Source organism: Lissotriton vulgaris, chromosome 12 (assembly GCF_964263255.1).
Source record: "Lissotriton vulgaris chromosome 12, aLisVul1.2, whole genome shotgun sequence".
NCBI lineage: Eukaryota > Metazoa > Chordata > Amphibia > Caudata > Salamandridae > Lissotriton > Lissotriton vulgaris.
This window is the reverse complement of record NC_141700.1, coordinates 40726067-40750996: the sequence shown is the minus strand read 5'-3', so window position 1 is coordinate 40750996 and position 24930 is coordinate 40726067. Positions and strand designations below refer to the sequence as shown.

The 24930-nt window shown below is 48.2% G+C and overlaps 1 protein-coding gene across 1 annotated transcript in view; it reads right to left on the bottom strand.

Moving 5' to 3' along the window:
* LOC147673185 (beta-1,4-galactosyltransferase 1-like) overlaps positions 1–24930 on the bottom strand; it is a 247910-nt gene that overhangs the window by 44287 nt on the left and 178693 nt on the right. Inside the window, exons 3-5 of the mRNA XM_086946973.1 lie at positions 14955–15190; positions 6043–6230; positions 1947–2069 (exon numbers count right to left, since the gene is read on the bottom strand). Coding sequence (XP_086803099.1) covers positions 1947–2069; positions 6043–6230; positions 14955–15190 — 547 coding nt within the window. The remainder of the gene's footprint in view (positions 1–1946; positions 2070–6042; positions 6231–14954; positions 15191–24930) is intronic.

Genomic DNA, 24930 nt, shown 5'->3' with positions numbered 1-24930 from the left:
ACAGAGCCCCTTAAACAATATTAATTACTCACTTTATCGGGCCTGGCTGTGTATGACAGTCTTCACCAAATAGTGAAAATGCAACTTCAAATTAATGTTGTTGAAAATTACCCAAAAACACAATATGGTCCATGGGGTCTAGACATGTATTGATGGGGTTTTGAAGTATCCCTTTCTTAGGACGAATCCCCTCACCCACCCCACCGCAAGCCAACCCCACCAAACCCCACCCCCACACACCCCACACACCCCACACACCCCCACCCCCACCACCCCACCCCCCAACCCCCACCACCCCACCCCCAACCCAACCACCCCAACCCCAACCACCCCACCCCCAACCCAACCCCACCCCACCCAACCCCACCCCACCCAACCCCCACCCAACCCCCACCCCCAACCCAACCACCCCAACCCACCCCAACCCACCCAACACCCCACCCCACCCCACCCCACCCCACCCCACCCCACCCCACCCAACACCCCACCCCACCCCACCCAACACCCCACCCCACCCCACCCAACACCCCACCCAACACCCCACCCCACCCAACACCCCACCCAACACCCCACCCAACACCCCACCCAACACCCCACCCAAACCAACCCCACCCAAACCAACCCCACCCCACCCAACCCAACCCAACCCAACCCAACCCCACCCAACCCAACCCAACCCCATCCCACCCAACCCCATCCCACCCCACCCAACCCCATCCCACCCCACCCCACCCAACCCCAACCCCATCCCACCCCACCCAACCCCACCCAACCCACCCCACCCAACCCCACCCAACCCCACCCAACCCCACCCAACCCCACCCAACCCCACCCAACCCAACCCCATCCCACCCAACCCCACCCAACCCCAAGCCACCCCACCCAGTCCCACCCAACCCACCCCGCCCCACCCAAGCCATCCCACCCAGTCCCACCCAACCCACCCCGCCCCACCCAAGCCATCCCACCCAGCCCACCCCGCCCCACCCAAACCACCCCACCCAAACCACCCCACCCAAACCACCCCACCCCAACCCCACCCCACCCAACACCCCCCAACCCCACCCAACAACCCCCAACCCCACCCACACCCAACCCCACCCCACCCCACCCCAACCCACCCAGCCCCACCCAACCCCACCCAACCCCACCCAACCCCACCCAACCCACCCAACCCACCCCACCCAGCCCCACCCAACCCCAAGCCGCCCCACCCAACCCCAAGCCACCCCACCCCGACCCACCCCGCCCCACCCCACCTCACCCCGCCCCACCCCACCTCACCCCGCCCCACCCCACCTCACCCCAACCCACCCCACCCCAACCCACCCCAACCACACCCCCACCCCACCCCAACCCACCCAGCCCCACCCAACCCCACCCAACCCCACCCAACCCACCCCACCCCAACCCACCCCAACCACACCCCCACCCCAACCCACCCAGCCCCACCCAACCCCACCCAACCCCACCCAACCCACCCAACCCACCCCGCCCCACCCAGCCCCACCCAACCCCAAGCCGCCCCACCCAACCCCAAGCCGCCCCACCCCGACCCACCCCGCCCCACCCCACCTCACCCCGCCCCACCCCACCCCAACCCACCCCAACCACACCCCCACCCCCACCCACCCCAACCACACCCCCACCCCCACCCACCCCAAACACACCCCCACCCCCACCCACCCCAAACACACCCCCACCCCCACCCACCCCAAACACACCCCCACCCACCCACAACACACCCCAACCCACCCACCCCAAACACACCCCAACCCCACCCCAACCCAACCCCAATACCAACCCCAATACCAACCCCAACCCCAACCCCAACCCCAACCCCAACCCCAACCCCAACCCCAACCCCAACCCCAACCCAACCCAACCCAACCCAAACCCAACCCAACCCAACCCAACCCAACCCACCATGAGTAGTACATACAAACCTTGAATACATTTCATCGTCTTCTCCGCCCCAGCCCCAGAAGGCATTTGAAAACCCATTCACTTTTTGAAACTGGGTCTTGGAGAAGGCTGTCACCCCTCCGAAAAGAGTGTTATACAGTAACCTGTTAAAAGAAAAAGAGGAAGAATGTATTCTAGTATTGCGTCTCATATTTAGACTTAATTTTAGAATTTATTGAAGAAATGCATTGATGCCTATAAAATAAATTGCTATCATGGGATTAGTTATTTTGAACTTTTCACAAAGAAATTTAAAAAGAATATATTTACACCCAGCAGTAGTTCTGGCCAAATGTCAACAAATTTTAAATAGATTGTGGATTTTGAAATGTTGGTTACGCCGGTGTAGGATTTTGGAATGTTTGTTACGCCGGTGTAATCTTGAATAATTACTGAAATGTGTCTTGCTTAAAGTGTGGCAGAGTGCAGATTTTGCATAATCTATGATTTCACATAATGTTTGATCATATGAATGACTTGATATAACAGGAACATTTTGCACACCCCTTTTGAAATGTAAACTTTGTCCAAGTAGTTCATGTTTTAAAATGCTTTGAAAACATAATTTCGTAATTACACTGTCCCCTTCACTAAATGCCTACAGTGAGAAATAGATGAAAACTGTCAGCATAAAATGTCATCAAATTTGGCCTGTGCATAATACTCATTGTGACTGAGTTCCCATACAAATAAAAAAGATTTTTTGAAAGAGAAATGCCTTTTGTTAAGAAGTGTGCATTTATGAAGTAAAATCCTGTGGATATGCCAGAACATATATATCAATATGCAATAAGAATTAGGACAAACAAAAGTACTAAACAATTCAATTGATGTCTAACAAGTAAAGATAGAACAAGACTGACAATTTATTTTTTATTCCCGATTGTATCATTTTCTGTCATTTAATTGATTACACTATCCAGCTTGTTTTATATGGTAAACCAGTATGAAAAACATATACCGAATGATATGAAAATGGCTGTGTGAAACATTTTAATTTAAAAAAGTCTAATTGAAATAATGTTAACAATAGGGGTTTGTGATAATATTTTTAAAACATACTTATGAGAAAGTGCGACAGCAATATATATAGTAAAAATGTCTAATATTAGTGTTATTTTGGTAAAGCTTAAAGAAGGCAACTATTTATAAGACTTGTTGAATGGAACATGAATTAGATGTAAATTGAGAATATCATTATTTCAAAACATAATAACATTGAGATTATTTGTTTTACAAAAGGACTGAAAGAGATTACTTTGGGATTTATTCATTAAATATGTTCTCTTTCTTTGCCATGGTGCAGAATCAAAAACTACTCTACAAGTGAGATTTGTTTTTAGCATACAGCAGGAGAGGAAGCAGCAGCTGCCAGCAGCCAGAGCCTCTACCCTTCAGTCAGTTGTTGGGAGACACACAGGATTGCTACTGATGTTGGAAAGCATCAGAAACTTTACTCTCACAGCACTTTAACCAACTTCATCTATTTCAATGGGCAGCTGTTGCACTGCATACTTCCTAAAGCCACATCTGCCCAGTGTTCAGCACTAAAGAGAACTACTTGACTAACATAAACTGGGCACTGCCAAAGGGCAATAGCATACACGCGCTGCAATGAAGTATCTAAGCATTTTTTAGTGCCTTCTTAAAATGTCATAAACTACATGAGAGAACACGGAGGGGTGAGCGTAAGTTGAAAGAAGTTTGTTAAAGGGTGAAAACAATCAGGAACTCGATCATTACTCCCCTTGAGTCTCATTGGCAAATAAAGGCAGCTGTGTACTGTGGTAAGTTCTTTCAAATTCCAGTTTGCCAGTTATAAATGGTTCTTAGTTAAGAGTCAATGAAAAATGTTGTGAGATCTGACCACATAGGCAGAGCAAAAACAAGGGCACTCCAGCTGTTGGAGAAAAAAAGACACCGTAACCAGTTTCAAGATGCAACTGGAATCTTCTGTGTGGAGTTTCAGCCAAATGTACCAAATGTGACCAGTAGTAGCCATTTGTCACTGGCCCACGGGAACTTCAGTCAGAGCCAACATCATATTGCCTCTACGACAACTGTGCAGCAAAAAACATTAGGATTCATATAAAAGTCTGCAGAAGCATTGGTTAGTAAGCTTGCCTGAAACAGGAGCTCGGCTTTAATGTAATGCGGCTCACACTACTGAAGAACACAGGCAGGGAGAGTTTTAGGAAATCGGAGTGGAATTGCTTGCCATGGCGTAAGTCTGACGATTCAGACAAACAAAACAAGAACAACAAGCATTGACAATGCCAATAGGTCTAGCTTTAAAGGAATACTGTATGGTAATGCAAAGCATTGCAAGTAGATAGCCTGGGAATCGATAAGTATTTGTGCGGAAGCAAAGAACTGGACAACAATATTGATGTGGGTGTAAAGGTCTGGTGACCGTTGCACGGTCATGCCAGACCTAAACATCCATGTAGGTTGATGACGGGCATCCACCCATCTGTGCTGCTGCCAGAGAAAAACAACATAAACGATCTAGTTATCTAAGACTCTGTAATAGCATTCCAAGGTCATGTGTGTGCCCATGAAAGTTCAAGCTTAGGCAGATGGATAAACAGAATGGTCACAGCTGTGTTGAGGGAAACATTTTTTTTTTGTGAAAGCACACAACTTCTGCCCTATCAAATATGTACGCCTGGCTCTCGACATGAGGCCGCAGCCAGACGGCCCTTTCTAGTAATGTTCACATAATTGCCTGGCGACAGCTGCGTTGTCAAACAAGACCATAAAACGTTGGGATAAAGTGCTATGACAAGGCCTGCGCTGGCCTTTTCTACATCATCTCATATCAGTATCGCGGACAACAGAGGGGAAGGCACCAGGGGTGAGGGATTTAAGAAGCATCACCATTGAGAGAAGAAACAAAAATAACTAATGAAAGAAAAATAGGACCTCAATCAAGGCGCGATCAACGGAAGGACAGTAATCAAGCTGAAGCAATCAGTCATTGGTCCATGCTCCAGCCAAAATAAGAGGAATGGAAGCCAGCCCACACAGGACAATTAGAAGGCAATAAATAAGAGTGACAAAGAAGCCAGAAAATGGTAACCAATTGGTGTGCTGCAAGCCCCTTGGTGTATACAATATCTCCTGCAAGTGAGAGCACACGGCGTGCATGTGGTGTTGCAGGAGAGACCTAACAATGAAAAACTAAAACTGGCTTTTCTGTCTTCTGATCTGTTTTTCTAAGATGAACAGTGTCAACTGAAAGGAGATATTCATTTTAACATGTTTATTTTTGGTGCTGTGGGTCATTACAGGAATGATAGAATATCTCCGCATGTTTGCACTCCCTCTGAGCTACTGCATTTTAAATCTGATTTACATCAAACTGATTCTAATACTTTTTTTTAGCAAGAAACCACTAACTGCTTTTTGGTATTGAACTTTGCTCCAGTTTTTATTTATGTCTGAAACCAGGCTAGCTCAGGAAACCATGGGTATGTGGGATGTGCAACAATATTACCATGTATTATAAGGTATAAAATTCCCTCTTCCATGCATTAAAAGAATATTGCAAGTCCCCATGGTGTTACCGGACCTTATAAAGGAACTGCAAGACCTTACATCCGAACTCTGTTTTACCCTTGTTCCTTCATGTATTCGTGGAACTCCTCGATGACTTGCAATATTGTTATAATCTGCAGCATGGGTATAAAGAAAAATCTGGACTTTATGGCAGAGCTGTAAGCATGGTAAGGGAAATTTTGGAATTGCTACCACCTTGAGGCTTTCTGGAAAAATATATTTAAAAGAATGGGAGAAAAGGCTGACATACAAAGACCCAGGGGTCCTGCAAGCACATTCTTGGACTGGAGGCTGAGTCTGAACTGGGGAGCCATAGAGAGTCAGGCAAAGTTAACAAATGCCCTCCTGTTGAGACCCAACTGGGAAATTGTCATTAGATGTGGCAAAGTGATGTCGCCCACTCTGAACTAGCTGCTTAACATGAAGTGAATCATTCAAAGACAACACAAGTGCACAGTGCTCCAATTGCCATGTTAAATGCTTGCTCAAAAATAGGCATAAATAAACATATATTACTTGAACTTGAACTTGTCGACTGCATTGGCCATGTGCCGAGGATTGTTGTAACACCGGTAGTAATTTCGGTCGTCCATGGGAATGATGTCGATGTCTGAAAAGACGAAGCAGTTGTAATCGTAGTCCTTCAAAGCCTCTGCAAAGCCCACGTTCATCAGCTTCGCTCGGTTAAACGTTGTGTTACCATACTGAAATTAAATGCAAAACATGTTTTGAGGTATTGTAGTACATTCTTATTCCATAGAACAAGTTAGTTACCTTCGGTAGCCCGTTTTTGGGTAGAGACTATATCTAGTCGCAGATTCGTTACCCTAGAATTTCCCCCCAGGTGTCAGACTGGATCTGGAGGATTTTTCAACGGGCAGATGTAATAGCCACAAGGAAGGCTGTTTTCACTGTGAGAAACCTGAGGGGACAATTGTGTAGAGGCTCAAAATGAGCAGACATCAAAAAAGTCAAAACTAAACTGAGGAATAATGAATGGCGAAGGAGGGATGAGATGAGTAGGTCCCTTAAGGAACCTATGTATAATAGATGACATGAACAAACAAGCATTTACAATGCAATGGTTTCGCCTTTGTTAAAGTTAGAGCTATTGGCATTGCTCTTGACATTATTTTTATTTATGTATTTTTTAACATAAATAAATGGCATTGTCATTTACAATGCCACTAGCTTTATCTCTCGCAAATGACACACACAGAGCCCCCCCCACACACACAGCCACACAAAGCTCCCCACACACACAGCCGCACAAAGCTCCCCACACACACAGCCGCACAAAGCTCCCCACACACACAGCCACACAAAGCTCCCCACACACACAGCCACACAAAGCTCCCCACACACACAGCCGCACAAAGCTCCCCACACACACAGCCACACAAAGCTCCCCACACACACAGCCACACAAAGCTCCCCACACACACAGCCACACAAACCTCCCCACACACACAGCCACACAGAGCCATCCACACACACCCACATGGCACAAGCAGGCAACAGGGGCACACTGAGGCACAAGCAGGCAACAGGGGCACACAGACGCACAAGCAGGCAACAGGGGCACACTGAGGCACAAGCAGGCAACAGGGGCACACGGAGGCACAAGCAGGCAACAGGGGCACACGGAGGCACAAGCAGGCAACAGGGGCACAAGCAGGCAACAAGGGCACACGGAGGCACAAGCAGGCAACAGGGGCACACGGAGGCACAAGCAGGCAACAGGGGCGCACAAGCAGGCAACAGGGGCACGAAAACTGAGGCACAAGCAGGCGACAGGGGCACACGGAGGCACAAGCAGGCAACAGGGGCACACGGAGGCACAAGCAGGCAACAGGGGCACGAAAACTGAGGCACAAACAGGCGACAGGGGCACACGGAGGCACAAGCAGGCAACAGGGGCACACGGAGGCACAAGCAGGCAACAGGGTCAGGAAAACAAGCACAAGCAGGCAAAAGGGTCACAAGCAGGAATTGTAATTTAGACGGGGCTGAAGTGGAGAACGGTCAGTAGGGAAGTAGTGTGGCTGGTGCAGTGGTACCAAGTGGTACCAATTATTCTGCAATTGACACTTGCTGTATTCCCACCTTTCTGTTTACAGACTACACTCCGAGCTACTGTAGTGGCAGTATCCTCTGAGCTCGTGTCGCAGAGCTGCCAGGTGGTGCAATGTATATTCAAGAGCACGTATGGGCCCCTATGTATAATATAGTCTCGGCGTGAAAGCAGCAAAATACAAAAAATATGTATGATTACAGCTTTACAGATGAACAGCAGTAAAGATGCATGATTAGAAATAGTGAGTTTAAACTACTAGTGTGAACTTTTTGGGTGTGTTCCTGCCTAATCAAATATATGAAGAATGCTACCTTTTTTTACTGGATCTGTACTATAAATGTATTAAAATGTGTTTTATTGGAATACAAATAGCTTAATTAAATCCCTCCTTCAGAAACAAAAAGAGTAGCTTTGGGTTCAAAAAGAAGGTTGTGTGCTAAAGGTCACACTGTGTGACAGAGCTTGGGTATAGTAGTCGTTTTACAAAGTGCACTTAAGCCGAAGCTGGTTTAGCATTTACTGTATCATAAAAAGATATAAAATAAAAATGTTCTTTAGAAGAAAGCACTCTGTCTGAGTGGGACAGGTGGGTACACGACGCCCCCTGAACGATCGTCGCCACCCTAAATTTCATGTTTCAGATTTCCATTTATTTTTACTGAGTATGTAATAAATAGAATATTAGTCTCCAAAATATGAAATGCCCAGGGTGTGTACAGGGAGGACTAAAAACAGTGGAAGCGGAGCCATTGCTAGTTACCTGATGACGTTTGTGACAGACTTACGGTAGGAGGTGGGGCGAGCTAAGAGTCTGGGACTCCAGACATTCACGGTGTCATTACAAACACTGTCTAAAACTGCTCCCATGTATCGAAGTTCTGAGGTTCCCTACACCTTAAATATGGGGCTCCAGCACAGAATGCATATCGTGTGCGCATCGTATTTGATTATTGGGTAATAAATGTATTTCCAATTAAAAACAAGTGCCTGGCCCGTAAAATGTGTCTCGGGAGTGAACAGACCCAATGGGCGCAGGTAGCCGGGTGTGGGATGATGGACATGGCGGGTAAAGGTAGTCGGGCTTACCGAAACGTTATCGCGCCCACACCTGCTGCCGTGGATGGGGCGAGAGACTGCTAGCGCTGTTATCCAGGGTGGGGAGTTGTCATACGCATGTGTATGAACGCACCTGTTGCTCTGGTGGTCCTCACAGTGCACATGGTGGAGGGAGAAGGCTTGAGTCATTTTTCTTAGTGGTATCTCTTAGTGGTTATCACTTGTGTAGTGGGTAGGTGTTGAGCTTAGTTGGTTATCTTAGGTAGGAGCTACATACATATTTACCGGAGGCGATTTGACCTGATGTGCATATGCTGACTAATGCTTTTGAGTATCTTATTGTCTTCTGGGGGGCAAGGGCGTGATATATTGTTCAGTGGGCATCTGGTGCTCACAGTGATAAGTGGGTGGAGGAGGTTGTCTGTTGTAAGGGGGTGTCTTGGGTAACGGGAAGCGAACGTGTATGAACTAGATACTGATTTTGGTGCTACGTGGGACGGGTGACCGGCTGGCTCGCAGCCGCTCAGCGTAGTGGCACTGCGAGGGTCATTCTTTGTTTTTCTCTTGACCACGACACCTGCGCGCTTCGGTGGTACGTGCATTTTCCACAACATCCAGACTACCCGTTTTGTGATCTGAACGCGGAAATGAGAAACGGGGAGCCGACGAGGAGCAGCAGCAGCCAGGTTTGGACTGTCACCTGTGCGTGGGAAGCGGGCCCCGCCCCCTGGACTCGCGGCAGGTTGAACGAGAGAGGTTGGCGCTTTGCGCTGACGAACAAGTCCTCCTTGGTCTGCCTCCCGCGGGTGCACACAGGACACCAGCAAAGGCGTCATCAATGGTGGCAGTGCCAGTCTCCTGAGCCCATTGCTGAACCTTCGGTGCAAGCGAGGAGCATGGTGGTTTTGAGTGTCCTATGGGTGGGTATCTGAGAGGTCTACTTAATAAGCGGGAGTTCCTGTATTCTCCTCCCATATGCTTATATCGTCTTCCCCACGCCCCCACAGCTAATCCGGGTCTCCTTGGAGAGCATCACACCCTTGGTGTCGCAGTATTTATTGTATTAGTTACGTGATGCGAGCTTCCCCATTCCACAAGAGTCATCCCCCCTAGGCACCCCCGCAGTCGCTGTTCAGTCAAAGAGGAGGGGGCGCGTGGGAAAAGAGGAGGGATCCCTCTTTCCCTAGCTGTGTGGGCAGGATGTTCGTCCAATCAGAAGACAGAGCCGTATCCCGCTGAGCAGAACGGAGGAGAGAGGGGCAGGGCTAGAAGCCTGGAGAAGTTTTAGGCTTGCCCAGTCACGTGCTGCTCCTCGGGCTTTATCTAGCCGGCTTGAGAGCAACTGTCAAAGGCAGAATCACGCTGCTTCGCTAGGATAACGCCCCGTGTCCGCCACACACGGAAGGCAGGCAGCAGCCCAGAGCAGGTGCTTGAGACTGGTTACGAGGCCCACACCCGTCCTGCGGAATCCTCCTTTATACTGATAAATTCATCTTGATTCGCTCTTACGAGCTCGCATGCTTTATTAGTACCGCATGGAGAGTGCCACCCGTTAACACTCGTTCGTATCCCAGTTTCCCGTGAAAGTATACAACCGAGTACAGGGCTTAATCGTTCTAAGGTGTCATATACAGCCTAAAACTGAAACTATTATTCGAGAGGCCGCGCGCTGAGATTTCTCAGGTCTAAAACGTTTCTCAGGTCTGATTAGGACCTACGGGGTCCTGCTATGCACTTTGCCGCGCTTCGCGGTGCCTTGGACGGGTGAAATCCCGACTCCCTGCCAAGTCTCACGCTTCCCGCGTGAGACGCGATCGGCCCGGTCGGGTCTTGTAGAGCGGATGGCCCCCCTGGTCTACAGGACCCACTCGGGGGGGAACCACCGACCTCAGGGCTATCCAGGGGGAGGGAAGGCCCAAGGACCCAGCGCCGCCTCAGTCACGCGGGCGGGGCTTCGTTTGCAGCCTGCTGGACCCGACCGCTAAAGGATTCCAGCGGGAGGGGCTGGAGCGCTCTCGCAGCGCGGAGCTGCAGGCAGGCAGAGAGACACAGAGCGGTGCGAGTCAGCGGGAAGGGGCGGCTCGCACCGCGGGGGATATCAACAATACCTTGGCACTTGCAGGCAGGCTGGCAACCCCAAAACCAAGGGGGGAAACAAACGTTGCGGGCCCCGAGCCCGATGATAGTCTCGGTGGCGGCTTTTCTCCGGGGACAGATGCGACACGGGGCAGGAGAGACGTAGGAGTGCCGGCAATGCCGGACCAGACACGGGGGCGTTCCCGGCGTCGCGTGACGTCGGCAAAAGCCAAAGAATGTCGGGAACGCCCCCGTGTCTGGTCCGGCATTGACGGACAGGCCCCTCGTCCAATGGCAAGGCTCCGTTTACGGAGCCAGCCAATCAAGGACGAGGGCCGAACAAAAGCCACACTACAGTTCTCAACAGGATTTCGCCTGCGCGGAAAAGCTGCGCAGAGCGCAGCTTCCGCTAGGCGAAACCTAAAAAGGTAACCACAAGAAGGCAGAAATGGTGGACAGATAGCCCTCAACAGTACCCTGCTGGGCAAGAGAAGAGACAAAAAGCAGAACCTCAAAAAGAGGGGCAGAAAGGGGGTCAACAGACTTTTCTGCACACCATATCACAAATTTCTTCCAATGCAGACATACACTGTCTTGGTAGAGACGCCTGACTGCCAGAATAACAACATTACAGATTTCGGGGGAAAGGTCAAAAGCGGTCAACTGTTGCCGTTCAATCTCCAGGTGAGAAGGCAGAGAGTGGACAGGTTTGAGTTGACAGGTTCGGGTGGAGTACCCTCTGCTGCTGCTGCGGCGGCGACAGACGATCTTCCCGTAGGGGCAGCCTGATCAGAGGAATGATGGCTAGACTCAAAAGCTTGGGATGCCAAACTCTTCGTGCCCAGTCCGGAGCCAAAAAGATAACTTGGGCCTGGTCGTTCTTGAACTTCTAGAGAACTCTAGGCAGTATGAGCGGAAAGGCACACAGGAGGCCCGTGCTTCACTAGAGATGATAAGCGTCTTCGAATGAGTGCAGCCTTGGAAACTCCAGTACGCAATATTGCTGACACCGAGCATTCTCGGCGGTGGTGAAAAGATCTAGCTAAGGCTTTCCCCACTGCTGAAAGAAGCCTTGCACCACCTCCAGATGGAGACTCCACTCACAAATGCATAAGCTAGGCATCTTTGGCTGAGTTTGTTCGCTCTGGGGTTCAGGGAAACGGCCAGATATTCAACTTCCAGGGAAACGCTCTGGCATTCCAATCAGATCCAGAGGCCTCTTGACAAAGGGTACACAAGTGCAGTCCAGGCCTCACCTGGGTCCTCACTTGTGCAACCATAGCTCACAGATTGTGGGAATACTGGCCCAAAAGGCATGTGGTGTTCACGGACCGCAATGCCAGCCCGGTGGAAGAAAACATCTTCCCCAAATGAGTCCCGCCTCTTTGATTCCCTATGCGGGGGTGCGGCAGGGAAAGCTCCTTGGGAGGTGATGACTTTGACCACCAAGCTCTCAGGGGTAGGGTGAGGAAGTTTGGGTCACCAGGTTTGGGGCGATAGTGGTGGGCAATCGTCCTGTTCATAGGAGCCCCTGTGTTGGGTTTGGACTAGGTACCCAAAAGGAAGGCGTCATTGAACGGGAGTAAGGGTTCCGATGTGGAGACTCCTAGTTGCAACACCTCTGTCAAGAGATTAGTCTTGACTACCACTGTGGGCTACTGAAGGTCAAGGACCACAGACGCCCTACGCACCACCATTGCATATGATGTCCCTTCCTCCATAGCCACAGAAGGGAGAGAAAGCTTGCCAGCACCTGGAGAAGTGTCCCAACCAGGTCCTCACACTAGTCCACGCACTGTTCGTCATAGGGCTGGTACTCTAAAGGGTCCCATTCTTCCCCGAGGTCTAGCCGATGAAAATAAGGCCTAGGCTCCAATCTGGTAGGCAAAGGCCGGTGCCGGGTAAGGGTTAGATGGCTGTACTGGCACTGATCTGAATCCAGCAATGGATCTGTACAGCCTATCGGAGCCTCCAGCACAAAACTAGAGGGGGCCCGAAGTTGCGTCGTCAGGGTCAGACTGTCCAAAAATGAAGCACATGACTTCATAGAACTGTTTTAGCTGGGCGGGTCTCCCTGGCCTTGGGAAATTCAGGAAGGTGCAGAGTCAGCGGAGGAACAGGTTATGGAGAACGAGGCCTAGAATGCTAAGGCTCCTTCGTCTTGTTAGCCCACAGACCCTTCACCTTCTTACTCTTCTTCTTATGCCTCCTTCCTAAATGTCCCAATGACTTCCAGCAGGATGGAGAGGACTTCCGGCTCCGCAAATGATCCCAAGACCTTCCCCTTGACCGGCATCTTGATTTCTATGGAGTCGCATGCTGGCCCACTAACAGCTTCAGGGGCCGCTCCCTCTTAAGCCTTCAGAGACATGGCCCGGCAAATCGGAGGACGTCTTGGTGCCGTGGCTGTGCTCCAGACACCACAGGCAAACGAGGTGCGGGTCCATCAACCAACATCAGCCGATGACAGGAGCCGCAGGACTTAAAACCCGACTTGAGCGAGGACATCCTCTACACACGAGGAGTTAAACCTCAAAAGAAGTTGACAAAATGTAGAAAAAAGACCTCTCAAAAAGTGACCGAGGGAAGCTCTTCTCCGGATCAGCGATGGTTGCTGAGTTAAAAAAATAACTGATGTCAGTGCATCTGTGTGGCGTGTACAGCGACGTCACTTCCGGCACTCGCTATTGATGATGGATGCAGAGCCAATCGATGCCACCGACTGCCCGCAGAGGTACTGCTCACGAAAAATCTTCTGGATCCAGTCAGACACCTGGGGAAAACTCTAAGTTAAGGAATCTGTGACTAGAAGTCTCTATCAGATATTGTCTTGCAATACTGTGTTCATTTCTACCCTGAAACCAATACCAGGCACTTTAATAAGCTAACAGTTATAGAAAGAATTGAGAAACTGTTCTTCATGGTGACAGCCATGTTCCACAACTGAAGACTAGACTATACAGAGAGCTGGTCAGGTTACACATCTCAACCTCTCTCAAACCCATGCGAGAGATCTGGTCGGCCATCTTTGGTCAAGAAGAACGTTTCATACAAGAGTAAAGAAGTGGACACCCTCTGCTATTACCTGCAAGTTTATAATCTGAAGGAACCATTTATTTTTTATGAAGCTTGTATTAAAACAATTCCACTAATAAATGTTCCTATGCATTTTGATTTTATTCATATGGGATTTTCTTTGTAGCCATTAGTACGTAAACAGCTTCTATGCAGTAAGAAACAGTTCCCACGAAACCTGCTCTTATCCCCAATGAGTCGTGTATGCTAAATATAAAACTGCATCATAAATAGATACATTAAATTAATAAACAAATAAAATTGTACTCAGCGGGTAGTGGATGGTTCAGGACAGCCTATTATTTCTCTGACTTATTGCATTTGATTTTAACTAACTATGTTGTAAGTATAAATCAGAAATAATGCCTACAAAATGTTTCCACTGAATAGCGTTTGTTTTGCATAGTGGAAACACATACATAAAATTTAACAGTGATGATAAAGGAATGATAATTTTTATCTGGAGCCTGTAGGCATTAGCCAGTGTGGTCAAGAGACTGGCAGCCCGGATCAGAGCAACGCGAGTCAAAGACCTCTTGCACCCACCACGAGCTGCATCCCCGTAAGCACTTGAGCTTCAGTTCTTCTAGTACCTATCAATTGTCCAGTGTACACTTGTGTTTAAAGCAGGCTTAAATGGGGATAGGGTCTGCTAGAGGATTCTGGGACGCCATGCTCTTCTTCCATAGTGGCTCCCATTCCAAGCACGCAAATTAAGTAGACCGTTCTACTGTTACGATTGAAGATGACCTCAAATGAGGGTAGACCTCTGGGGTGGGATATTCGTCAGTAATGGTACTGAGTCCATCTTGAAATCATATGTTTTGGGGGGGGGGGTCTGACTACAGGAACAGTAGAGGTAGCAAGAACTACTACTGGTTTAGAAAAGTAGTGGTGCTGACAGCTTTTTTCTGGAATAAGCAAGAAGAATGGGGATTTGATGGCCGATATTGCTAGGTTTCCAGGATATGGGCCTGTTATTTATCTATTTCTTCTTTTGCTTACTTAGGATTTTTATATAGCACTTCCTTCATCTAAGATATGCACTTTACATTTAATTTTCTTCAAGTACCAAAAACAAAAACCATCAACAGAATATTCTACCTCGAGCTACTTGGACACTGTCAAGATAACGGCAACGAACCTGTTCGATGACATATACCCCGTAGTCGGCCTGCTGTCTCTGCATGAACTGGTGCATATAGAAGAGCCAGATGGTAAGGTGCGACTCCCGTCGGCGGAAAGGGATGATGATGGCGATATGCTGTCGAGCCTCGCAGTCTGCAGGACGAAAATGGCCTCCCGTATGGACATTTGGATAGGCAAAAATAACTTCGTCAAGAGAGATTGCCAATGTCACGTTGATGTTTAGTGGACCAACTGTGATTCAAAGAGATAGAAATGTGTGGTAAAACAAATTAAAGAAAAAGAAAAGAAAAAAAAAGAACTTGCTTTCAACCAGAGATAAGACACTTTTTAAAAAAATCAGTAAACACTATTTTAAAGTTGAGAGGCTGTTTGCAATCTGCGATTCTTTACAAAGGAGTAGCTACAACTTTCAGGTTTATTTTGAGTGTGTACTGTGATTAAGTAATATTCATGGCATTTGTTTTTTTACAGCCTTTTAATTTTCACTTTATTTTTATGTAAAAATTGTTTCTTTTTTATCTTTCAGTTTTTCATTGACTTTTCCCATTTTCTACCCACTACTGGTAATGTTCACATTTTGCATCACTTGATATGGAAGGATAAGCGCATTACCGATATGTGGGAAAGTGTAAAGGTTGTTTGTCCTTCACATAGAAAGTATACTTTATTGTCTGAATTTTAAACAAAGATGGAAAACTATCTGGGTACGAGGTATAGACATTACAGAGAGGTTTATGAAGAAAAACGCAAACTTTACTTTTTGTCAAGATAAAATCTATCCACAATCTTTCCAGGGCTCGATTATTTCGAGACTGGGAACTTGCAAAAAACCTTTTAGGTGTGCCCTCATCTACGAATGCTTTACCATCTATTCATGATTTCCTGCGTGATGCAACATTTCCTCAACAGAGCCTAGAGATGGATACAACTTAAATTTCTGCAAATATGTTCAACGTTAGCAATTTCCGTAGGTTACAACATTTTGGTGAAGATTTGTACACTCTGCAAAATCTCTTCAGGGCAAAACAATCTTGGGAAAAAAATTCAGCATAGGAGTTTTTCAAAAAACATGGTTATTAAGTAGCAATTTTCTTTTTGTGTTTTTTTGTATGGCTGACTTCTGTAAGAATTTAATATTGAGATATAAACTTTGCACCACTTCTAACGGTTAAACCGCTTTTCAAAATGACTTCACAGAGCTTTCAGATGAAGACCTTTGATACCTTACGCACCTCTATTTTTTTTTAAAATATATTTTCATTTGAAAGATGACAGACAAATTCACTGTTACTCATACAATTCACAATGCAAGTTACCTTTAGCGTAATATTAGGAATCAAGTTCAGTTAGACATACATATTACACATTTTGCTACCCATCTCTGTTCCTTCGCAATTCCAATTCCACCACAGCCGATACACAAATCTCTCCCCTATATAAGTTCCACTTGGACCATTTCCTGTCCCACTTCTTCGGGCACCCCCTCGTAATAAACACTTCCTTCTCAGCTATCATGCACCTATCCAGCTCCCTCTTCCAAACCGTCACTGCTGGTGGTCGTACTCCACCCCATCCCCTAGCAATTTTCACCACAGCCGATACACAAATCTCTCCCCTATATAAGTTCCACTTGGACCATTTCCTGTCCCATTTCTTCGGGCACCCCCTCGCAATAAACACTTCCTTCTCAGCTATCATGCACCTATCCAGCTCCCTCTTCCAAACCATCACTGCTGGCGGTCGTACTCCACCCCATCCCCATCCCCATCCCCATCCCCATCCCCATCCCCATCCCCATCCCCATCCCCTAGCAATTTCCCTCTTAAAGAGTGTAAAACCTAATGTTATAAACTGCTGTTCTGTCTCCGTATGATCAGTCGCCTCTCATATATTTAGCCGGCCCAGTCGTGGCGTCAAAGTAAGCGGTTTTCCCAGCGCGGAATGCATGTGTCGTGATCCTGTCCCAACGGCTCTGCACCATCGGGCATTCCCATATCATATGGGAAAAGGTGGCTGGCTGTCAGCAGCCCCTTAGACAAAGATCGTCTGGCATAGACCCAATCCTCGCAAGAGTGACCCCAGTCAAATATGAGCGGTGCAAAATACGGAGTTGGATAAGACGGAATCTAAGCGTGATGGCAGCCTCTCTGGGAGACATTAACGCCTGCCTCCAGTCCTCTTCCTCAATTGTCCCTATGTCCCCCTCCCACTTTTCCTTAAGCTTTCCAAAGGATTCAGGCACATTATTACTAAGTTTCCTATACGTGAGGGAGGTCGCCTTGGTGCGTAGCTGTCCATCCAGCAGACGGTCCTCCAGAGGGCATGACTCCGGTGTATCTATACAGCTAGGGAACGCCGTCATCAAGGCATGTCGTATTTGTAGATAGCGAAAGACCTCCCTGGGCGCCAGCCTGTATGCCTTCTGTAGCTCCTCAAACCAAAGGATTTTACCCTTCTTAATCAAGTCACCAACCGTCGATATACCGATCATATCCCATTTATCGAATCTCTGGTACTGGCAAAGCATGCCTAGTTTCTGGGAATACCATAACGGCGTCACTTCAGTAAGCCTGTCTATCCAACCCAAACGAGAATTGGCTAGTCTCCATATCTGCAGCGTGTGTTGAGTGGGACCCACAAAGTGCTTGTTTCTAGTACTAGAGTAAAGTGCTCCTAGATATCGAGTGTCTTTTTGCCATCCAGGTCTGTCAGGTCGATTTCTCCTCCGGTTCCCTACCGTGCTACAGCCCGCCATCCAGTCCCACACTGCTTCCGGTGAGTCAAAGAACCACGATTTGCCATCTGATTACACTCTCAGCCGCGCCGGGAAGAACATCGCATATTTCACCTCTCATCCCTCAGTTCCCTTTTGACCGCTTGAAAACTTCTCCTCTGCGCCTGTACCTTGGCTGTGAAGTCCGGAAAGAACAATACCTCGTAATTATCCACTTTCAGAGGAGGGCCGGATCTCAAAGTTTGCAAGATTAGATCCATGTCACGTTAGTTGAAAACTCTGGCAATCAGCGGCCTCGGGGTGCGCTCGGTTTAGGTCGTCCGCCAGGCACCCTGTGCGCTCGCTCAATAGAGAAGTAGCTAGACAATGTCTTGGGCTTCAGGTGTTTTAAGATTAAGTCCTCCACATATAGATCTTCTGCTGGCCCTTCCGTCTGTTCCGGAACCCCCAAAATTCGGATGTTGTTGCGGCAGGCCCGTCCTTCATAATCATCCTGCTGTTGCGACATCCTTTCCTGTTTTTTCTGCATCTCTAGCATCCGGCTCTGGAGCTCCGAGGTGTCCACCTGTAGGGCGCTTGTCACAATTTAATTCTTTCACCTTCTCGTCCATTTTTCTGAAGTCAGCTCTGAGCAGCGAGACCTCCACTGTGACCGAGTCAACCGAGGTACGTATTCTACCTATCGCCGCCATAACATCATGTAGGGTCGGCTCTGGTCCTGGAGCCTGGGTCACCACTGGTCCCTCCTTGTCCGATCACGGTGAATCCCCTTTTTCACCCCCTTTAGCCCAAGCAAATTTCATTAGCTGCCTCTGGGCGCTGGGTTTTGCGCCTTTTCCTCCCACCGCCATTTTACAGGGGTGGAGAGCAGGCCGCGTAGATTTATACTGCCCAGGTCCACCACCTATCGAAGTTTGGTCTGGTCGTCTTTCACCCTCACCGCTTGGTAGTAGAGCGATCAGTCCCTTTCACATCTTAGGGCTCGCCACCACCGGTCCTGCCCCAAAGGCCGGGTAGTAGTCGGAACAGCACACCACCTCTTTACGGAAGCTGTTCAACCAGGACCACCTGGAAGATCCACTATTCACTGCTTCCCCCTAGATCCTCGGAAAGGAGCCGCAGGAGGTCGCAGCACAACCCTGGGATCCGTATTTAGGGCCCCCCCCCATCGCCCCCCCATCGCCCCCATCCAGGACTATCAGGTCGGTCAGCGTCTTCCAACAAACCTCTCCTCTGTACAAAGGCAGTTATCCACGCACCTATCCTGTGCTGGGATGAATTATCGGGCTCCACTGTAACCTCATCTGGCCATCTCTCACACCACCCCTGTCACTGGCGTGCCGCCTCCACACACCTTCGAACTGGACACTCAAACTTCACGCTCGGTAGCTACTGTCCCACCTCGTGCGGTTCACACAGCTGCCTCCCAGGATTTTTGCCACCGCAGTTTGCCCGTCGCCATCAGGGTCTCTCCACAGGGCCCCTTCAGCGCTGCCACTAGACGGTCTTCCCACCCGGGACTGGAGCATCACTGCATCTCCATTTTAGGCCTCAAGAAATACTCCTCACTATAAAAGGGAGGGGCAGGCCGACTGCAGCGCCCCCCTCCCCTGGGTCACACACTTGCTTCCTTGTCTCACCGGCTGTCAGGCAAGGTCCCAGTCATCTCTTTCTCCTGCTCTCCGTCGGGCTGTCCCCGGGGCTCCGCTTAGGCCCAGAAGCTGGGGCCTTCGATTTTTGCCGCTCCTGGTGCCGCATGCCAGTCCGCGTCGTACCTCCCAGGGCGCCTCCGCTGTTTCCTGCTCACCGGTAGTGCACCAGCGGGCTACCACACTTCAGAGGGGCAGCAGGGATAGCATCGGGCGGCCGCTATCAGCGGATGCGGGCCTGGGCCGCCATCTTCGATTTCTAGAGCCTCAGGGCCCGGGTCACGCCATACAGCCAATTTCGCCCCGGGGCTCAGCCAGCCATCTACGATATGGCGAGGGGGGCCAGATGTTATGCCCCCAACGTCCGACTCTCCGCACTCGGTTCTGGATGGCTGAATATCTGGAAACAGCCGCGGAAGGGCAGGAGCACGCTTAAGCTGCGGCCATCGCTCTTGGCTGAAAGCCACGCCCCCCCAATGCACCTCTATTTTAAAACTCAGTCATGACAACCACTTAGTCACATTCCTGGAAATTCCAGTGGCTAAAGACGTGCTCTCACCCCACCCAAAAAACAGGAACAGGAAGAACTGCTTCAAACTTCTCCTAGCCAGACAATTCGAAAAAAACGTTATTGGGATTACCTGAGAACTTTGTCTACGTATTTTTCTTTATTTAGGTTAGGCCTGTGCAAATATTAACTAGCATTGCTTTGTCTGCATCAGTTACAGAAACGTGCTGAACACTAGACAAATTAAATAATCTACTTTAGGCAAGATGCCCAATTGGTGGCGAGTACCATGAATTACAATCTAAAGGTGATGAGTCAGAACTAGAAAGGATCAGCGAACAGAAGCATTAAAGCAACAAAAAGCACTTACTGCTCAGAGAATGCCTTTAACCTTTAAAACACCAAGTTGTGACATTCCAGGAGACAGACAAAATAGGAATATAAAGATTCTTTAGTAGCTAGCTTATGCAGAACAAACAAATCCTTATATAAGTTCCTTCTTATCCTCTACAGGAAAATTGACACAGGATAGCAAAAAGTGAACTGTTGTAATATTATTCTATCCAGTGCATCCTTAAGCACATTTACATTGCACAGTCTGGTGCAATATAAACATTTAATGTCAAAGTTTTATAATAGAAGCTGGGTTTCTGCATTTGAATGCATCAGGCTTAAAATTTCAAAATAGACGGTAAGAGACCAACCCACTAAAAATCAGAAATTGTAGCATTTTTAGGTGAACGCCAACAACTTGCCTATATTTACAGTTTTGCATATGCGCAAATCTTGAACTGTAATATGAGCAGGCGCCGCAACAGGCGTCACTGAATCATCTGCATTGTGAACATTTGTGGCTAGGAGGTTAGAATGCTTGGGAAGTCTCACAAGCCTACTTTCTTTAATTATTTTTTGTAACATGGCAAAATGGTTCTCTTCCCTCTCTCCTTCAAGAATCCATAAATCTTGAGCAGAGTTGAATAGCATAATGTGTTTCTTTCTCAAATGCATGGCCACCAAGTTGCTGCCTTTACACCACCTTGTGGTCCACACAGCAGAATTGAGGCAGGTGGTTGCTTCAAGAGTTTGGAGTCTCAAAAGAATGTGTGCACATACAAATTAAAGCCATGACACCAACTGAGGTCAGCAGGTTGATCAAAATAGATGTTAAAATGTACAAGTGCAATGGAAGGAGCTCTGAGGAGCAGGAAGAGCCATTTAATGGGATTTGGAAGACAAAAATGGTAACTAGAGTTTGGCCATCATTCTGAAGTGCAGAGCCCACACCTCGCCTAGGTACGTATACGCAGGATCAGGCTCTCAGGAAGCCAATATTGCGATGATAGTGATGTTGTGAAATGCAACTGATAAAACTAGAAGCCATATTATCAATGACCTCCCTCATTACATTGTCAAGACCAGGAACCAGGATTCAAAGACAGGCCCTTGAAATGGTCCATCCCGTTTGGGGGGAAAAAGCTTATTTTTCCGCCCAGATTTAAATCTCTAAAAATCACCAACAATTGCTGTTCTAGAATGTTGCTTTCATTGTTTTCAGCTGGGTTGTGAGATCTATTGCAACATTCAGCAGAAGGCCCCTTTAAGGGACTGAAACGTGTAGACGTTTCTATCACACCGAATAGATTTTATTATAGCCTTAGAGCCTCACCAAGCGGGCTCTACCGGCCATTAAAGGCCCGCTCCAGTGTTCGGCTCGGGCCTTTAACAAGGGAGCAGGCCTTAAATGGCTGGTAGAACCCACTAGGAGGGCTTTAAGGCTATTAGAACATTTCGCCCCTAGTGGTCAAAATGTTCTAATTGCTGAAAAAAAGGCCCCTCGGAGCACGAGGGGGTTTAAATCCCCTCGGGCTCCGAGAGGCCTTTGTTCACAGCACGCTGTAGAAGCCCGGAGCGCTACACTGTATTCAATGGAGTACTCCACATTCCAATGATCTAATACATAGTCTTGCGTTGACATAGCAAAGCTGAGCCCATCTTATATATTTCCATTGCGAGCTCAACCAGGTGGTGCTTCTCCAAAGCAGTTCACACTGGGAGGGTCGGTGGATGAGTGAGTGAGCGGGTGGGTGGCTGAGTGGTTGGGTGGGTGGGTGAGTGAGTGAGTAGGTGGGTGAGTGGGTGAGTAGGTAGGTGGGTGGGTGAGTGGGTAGGTGGGTGGGTGAGTGGGTTGATGGGTGAGTGGGTTGATGAGTGAGTGGGTTGATGAGAGAGTGGGTGGATGAGAGAGTGGATGGATGAGAGAGTGGGTGGATGAGAGAGTGGGTTGATGAGTGAGTGGGTGGATGAGTGAGTGGGTGGGTGGCTGAGTGAGTGGGTGGGTGGCTGAGTGGTTGGGTGGGTGGGTGGGTGGGTGAGTGAATGAGTGGGTGGGTGGGTGAGTGGGTTGATGAGTGAGTGGGTGGATGAGAGAGTGGGTGGATGAGAGAGTGGTGGATGAGTGAGTGGGTGGAAGAGTGAGTGGGTGGAAGAGTGAGTGGGAGGGTGGATGAGTGTGTGGGTGGTTGGTTGGGTGGGTGGATGGTTGAGTGAGTGAGTGAATTGGGTGGCACCCCACAGGCCAGCACAATTATTTTTCCACCTAGGTTTGACCTGACACCCAAGAGAAGGTAAAGGAGAGCATTGAATACTTGGAAAAGCAGTGGTGAGCTCCGAGAGGATACCTATGTCCTTCACACACGCACCAGCTTGCGGTGCCAACACACTGTGTTTTGTGAATTCCTAGTTACAACTAGCCACTTTTATCTGTGTCATAGTCAAGTGGAGACCTCCTGGCCCATTCATGTGGAGTTCTGCTTCTGTAAACTAACCCACATACTAGCACTAACATCCCAAGTGTATGTTGTGCATGGTCAGATATGTGGCCTGCATGTTACATGCATTGTGTATATAAGTGAACCATAGCAATGAAGGCCTGTGGGATCCATTTTGGACAGAGTGGGTGTTTTCCCAGACAATGGATGTTTATTGCGGACGTTCCTGAAGCTAAAGGTAGGAGGCGCGGACATTAAGCGGGGAAAGATAGACAAGGCTCTTGTAGAAATTAGATGAGGCATTTTGCTGAGAGGAGTTGCTGATTTGTCTTCCTAAAGCGCTGCCATTGGGTAGATGGCGGGGCTGCTCAAGCTTAAAGGGGATTCCTTAGGTAAGGGCCGCCTTTTTTCCCCCCTGATCACCCTTCAGTGATGCTTGCACAAGCCAGGTGCAGAAAACTCACACCTCTTTATTCCTCTGTTGTGGGTGCTCTATGCTAGACACAGGCTACTGTGAGGAGCATCACTCTATGCAAGCACTGTGTCTGGAGAGCAAGCTAAAGACAACACTTGAAAGGAGAATCACCACAAACCGGTTCTGAAAGTGCAGACAGTGAAACCAAATCTCGTCTGCTTCGACTATATAAAAGGGAGTGTTCCTTCGAACACCCAGAGGACTATTGAGCAGCCAGAGATGGTGTTGTCGGACAGCCATCTTTCCAGATGTGTGGGGACATCATCTGAGTCCACCATTTTCTACAAGAGCAAATTACCTGTCCTTGTGCACCTCGGAAGTCAGCTTCCATCTGAAAGAGAGAAGGAACCTGTGAACCTTGCAGGAGGAGGGCGGCGCACCACCACTCCGGTGTGTTGTGTCTGCATAAGTGGAGGACTGAACAGAGTGATTTGTGTGTCCCAATGTGGGCAGGCCCCAGACTCTCGGGTGCAAATCCTGGTGTAAATTATTACAATGCAGTGTGATCTAAGCCACTAAGGCCGATCTGTGAAGTTGTGGTGTGACCAGGGCCTCTGCATCTGAAGTGTGACCTTGGGGTGTATGATGCTGTGGTCCACCAACCAATCATTGCATATGGCTGGGTCCAAACTGGGCTGGCGTAGTGGGCAAAAGAACAAATGATTCAACACCTTCAGCGCAGCGCGAATTTTCGCGCTGTGCTGAAGGTTCGAAAAACGGGCGTGGTCGTGACGGAACGGTTCCGTCATCAGCACAGCCCAACCGACGCTGATGACAGAACCGTTCCGTCATAAGCATCGAAGGGGTTAACCCAGATCTCTTGACTGGGGGAGAATGTTTGAATCATTCAGCTTTCCGTCCATCATGTGTTGCAGTTACACCAACCAATCAAGCAGGACTGAGCGAGGCCTCAACAATCTGGACCCAAACAGTGCAAGTGGGGCAACACCAAGCACTGGCAAAACCAGTGATGAGAAACTTCAGCCCACTCATGAGGAGCACATAGACATATACAGACAATAGATCTTCCTTTCGCATGCTTGAGACATTTTGAATAGAAGATACAATGGTAAACACCCAGGGTTAGAAGCAAGATTATAATTTTTTAAAATCAAAATCTGCACCTGTAGGTTTACACTGATGTTTAAGATTAGGTTTTTTAAAATTCAGAAATATATGCAACAGTGTTCTGTGGAAGACGTCACACCTGCTGCTTTACATGAATACGCCCTGATAGATTTCCTGTTATGTATGCAAATTCTCATTTATATACATCATTCAAAATTGATCATGCAAAAAAGGGGCTTTAATTAGCAAGAATACATCTCTGCCAATTGTGGGATACTTCATTGCAAGAGTTGTGAATACACACAAAGACAAAGTTGTGTAGGTGTTTACACATTGTTCAGGTCATCCCAGTACTGGACACCTGCTGACAGTTCCTAAGAGAAGATTTACTACCATGCAATATTACACCGTATTCGCAAATATTAGGCGAGGACATCTTTTTATGAATGTAAACCTCAGTTTTAGCTTTATATAAAGATGAAATGCACATGTTCTTCAGGTTTCGGTGTTCACTGTACAAGAAAATAATTTATTATGAAGCTAGATGCTTAGGGAATTGGAGCAGAATCTTTCGTTGGGGATAATCACGGTCACCATTTTTTAAACAGCGTCACGTCCGCCATATTTAAAGAGCCACTCTGATAATTTGTAGTCGATTCGCTTGTGATGGGTTCACTCAAACCAGATCGTACTCCTGGAAGGACTTAGATTTTGAGACCCTCAATCTCAATTTATTTATTTATTTATTTATTTTACAGATTTGTAAAGT